Source organism: Muntiacus reevesi, unplaced genomic scaffold (genome assembly GCF_963930625.1).
Source record: "Muntiacus reevesi unplaced genomic scaffold, mMunRee1.1 SCAFFOLD_111, whole genome shotgun sequence".
Classification (NCBI taxonomy): domain Eukaryota; kingdom Metazoa; phylum Chordata; class Mammalia; order Artiodactyla; family Cervidae; genus Muntiacus; species Muntiacus reevesi.
Window position 1 is genome coordinate 301,535 of NW_027077961.1, and position 3,119 is coordinate 304,653.

The 3,119-nt window shown below is 50.4% G+C and overlaps 1 protein-coding gene across 1 annotated transcript; it reads right to left on the reverse strand.

Moving 5' to 3' along the window:
- Positions 1 to 1,854: 1,854 nt before the first annotated feature.
- LOC136155281 (melanoma-associated antigen 10-like) lies at positions 1,855 to 2,640 on the reverse strand. Its single transcript, XM_065917109.1, has one exon. The coding sequence runs from the start codon at positions 2,638 to 2,640 to the stop codon at positions 1,855 to 1,857; it is 786 nt and encodes a 261-aa protein (XP_065773181.1).
- Positions 2,641 to 3,119: the final 479 nt, after the last annotated feature.

Genomic DNA, 3,119 nt, shown 5'->3' on the forward strand with positions numbered 1-3,119 from the left:
TTGACAAAAATGCTTCTACTCAAAATTCACTGGACCCGGGTCACCATATGACCCTTCCTAAGTGAAGAGGCCTGGCAGGGTCGTGTCCCCATGTGTGCAGGGAGAGAGGAAGACAAGAGGTGACTGAACACCTGACATCTCTCCAATTCCACACTGCCTAGCAGATGTTCCACAAAGAGCAGCAGTTAAAAATCTCCTTATTTGGGGAGAGGAGAGTCTGAGTAGTTCACATGGGTCTTGAAATTCTCCACCTCTTCCAAGTGTTCACTGACTATCTGGCAGCTGCCATATATGTGACCAGAATGACATCTCCTGTTCCCCTTATTCTCTGGAACTCAGCATAGAGAGCTGCCCCTTCAGCCCCCTGCACCCATCCACACCCCCACCGCAGTGACCTCACCACCTCCTTAGGCCCAGAAGTCGCTCCTGCCTTTTGAGGCCAGGCACAGCCTTAACTTGGGTCTCTGCTGCCTCCACACTTCTGAACCTGCCTGAACAGAGGGATGCTGGCGGATGTTGCATCTTTACTGGCTACTACTTATATCTCGTTTATTCACATCTCAGACTCTTTCCCTCTCTCCTCTGGAAATTGTTTTGTTTTCAGGACACCTCAGAGAATTGGCAGCTTAATTAGAAATGGAATAGAAAACCACTCAGAATTGCTGTTCTGTGTTTTCCTCCCAGAGAATGTATATCAATTTCCGTGTTTGTGTGTGTTTCGGGGTGGAGAGCAGTGTCTCCAGCTGGGCACAGCTCACTCAAAGTTCCAAGGATTCTAGTCACACAGCAGGTCCTGTCCACTTTTGCAGCTTCTCTTCACTCATTTCATCCAAATGAAAACTAGACCATGCTCACAAATGAAAATAAAAAATTACACATGACCAAAGAATCTGTTATTTCAATGTACTTGTTAATCAGCTTCCCAAGGCAGAGACAAGAGGGCTAGCACAGGGAATACTGGCCATATACCAAAGAGCAAGATTCACATTTCTCTAGGTTTCCTAGAAGATGGTGGATAGAAAACACCTGTTTCATCCCTGTGGTCAACAGCTATGGGACAAGAGCCAGGACCCCTTCCTGCCTGCCCTAGAAAGAGATCTCTCTGGGGTTTATCCAAAAAGCAAAAGGACACCTCACAGCAATGATCCATTTCAGAGATTCCCCTCACCCCCAAGACAAACCTCATGTGACTGCGGCTCCTGGGCCATTGCTGTAAGTGTGGGGGTGTCCTGCTTCTCCTAGTGTCCCCACTGCTAACATGGCCTTTCACGAAGCAGAGAATCTGTACATGTCTTTGGAATAACTGGGCCAGTGAGCAGGGGTCTCAGATAGTCTGCTACTTTTTTTAATAATCCAGGAAAATTCAATTAACTGAGATCATTTAGTTACTGTGAATGACAGACAAGAAGGACATAAGCATGAATTCACTATGATTCCTTTTATTATCTAATTCTTTTCCATTCAATACTAGTGCTATGTAAGTTCATGTTTTCAAAACAGTTCTAAATTCTATTCCATTGTATTCTGCTCAAGACCACAAAAAAAATGGAAAACTTCCCAATCTTTTACGAAACAGCAAAACTCAAGTTTTTGAACTGGGTAACAACAAATACACTCGGTCAATATCATTCACAAAGCCAATGAAGCTTCTTCAGCCTTCTATGAAACCAAGCTTTGAAAAATTTCTAAAGAAAAAAGAGACGAATCCCCAGGTCATCACAGAGAACAGGAACCAAAACATGCTACACACTGGTTCCCCAACTGGCCCGGGCCCTCTCTTCTCAGAAGGCTGACTACGGCCTCTTCAATCACAGAAGGAAGGATCAATCTGGCTGCTGCTCTGGCTCAGGCCCCCTATTCCTCCTCCCTCGAATCCTCTACAGACATGAATGGGAATGTCCTCAAACCCCTTTCGTTAACCCTGAGCATAAATGCCATGACGTGCCACTTGCTGGTCTCCACATAGGCCCGGGGACCCCACAGGAACTCATAGCGAGCAGGGTGGCTGTCAGGCACCTGCTGGTACCTCAAGTATCCCTCCTGCACCCACAGTTGAGTCAGCAGCTCCCTGGGCTCCCCAAAGACACAGTGCTCCCTCCCAACATACACACCCATCCTGCTGAGTGCTCCCCAGACCGCCTCCTCAGGGGCCGGGTCTCCAAACCACATGATCATGCTGAGGACCAGCACCAAGAAGCCAGCCTTGGGCAGGCCCTCCCCATCGCTCAGCATCTCATCACAGGTGAGGCCCAGGGTGGGGACCAAGATATAGGTGTGCTCCGCTGGGTCCACCTCCTTCACATCCACGCCAAAGACCAGCTTCAGGCACTCTGAAACTTCTCTGAAGACCATCGGGAAGTGCCCCTGGTTATCCCTGAGGACCGTATCCAGTATTTCCGCCTGGGAGGTCAGCTCCTTGGCTCGAAACTTGAGGAGCAGGAACTTCATCAGGTTAGCCATCATCCTATCCAGAATTTCTTGGGGCAAGGCCTCCACAGGAGCGGAGGAGGATGCTAGGGCATAGGAGGCCAAGTGGCATGCGGACTCCGCCACCTCAGCCTCCAAGAGTGGCACCTCGACAGGGCCTTGGGCCTCGCCTGGGTTCTGAAGGTCTTCCTCGGGTTTGCTGCGCTCACTCATCTCAACCACGAGCACAATGCCTGAGGTCAAACAAGACACGGAAGTGAGGCAGAGGTACAGATGGGGACCAAGGGCCTCGGGGAGAGAGGAGCTGTGAGCAACCTGGGCTAAGAAACACATCTTGGATGGGCCGACACAGGCCACTTACAGCTCTCCCCTTGAGGGGTGCTCTCAGTCCTCACAGGAGCGCTCCTCCTGGGAGGCCAGTCCCCTGGCTACCCGAAGGAGGAAGGGAGGTGGCTCCCCAGGCTGCAGTCAACACAGCCCAAGTTTTCTGGGTCCAATAAATTGGAAGGAATTGAGGTCTTCTGGGGCCCCCCACTTTTCTTGGATAGGGAGCCTCGGGTTCACTTCAGGTCACCCTCTCACCTTGACTCCTGATACTGCCTGGACCTCCTCTGCTGTCTGAACTCAGGACACAGGCTTCAGACCTTGGCCTTCGCTTCCTGGTTCCTGGAGCTCCTGTGAGAGAAATGGAA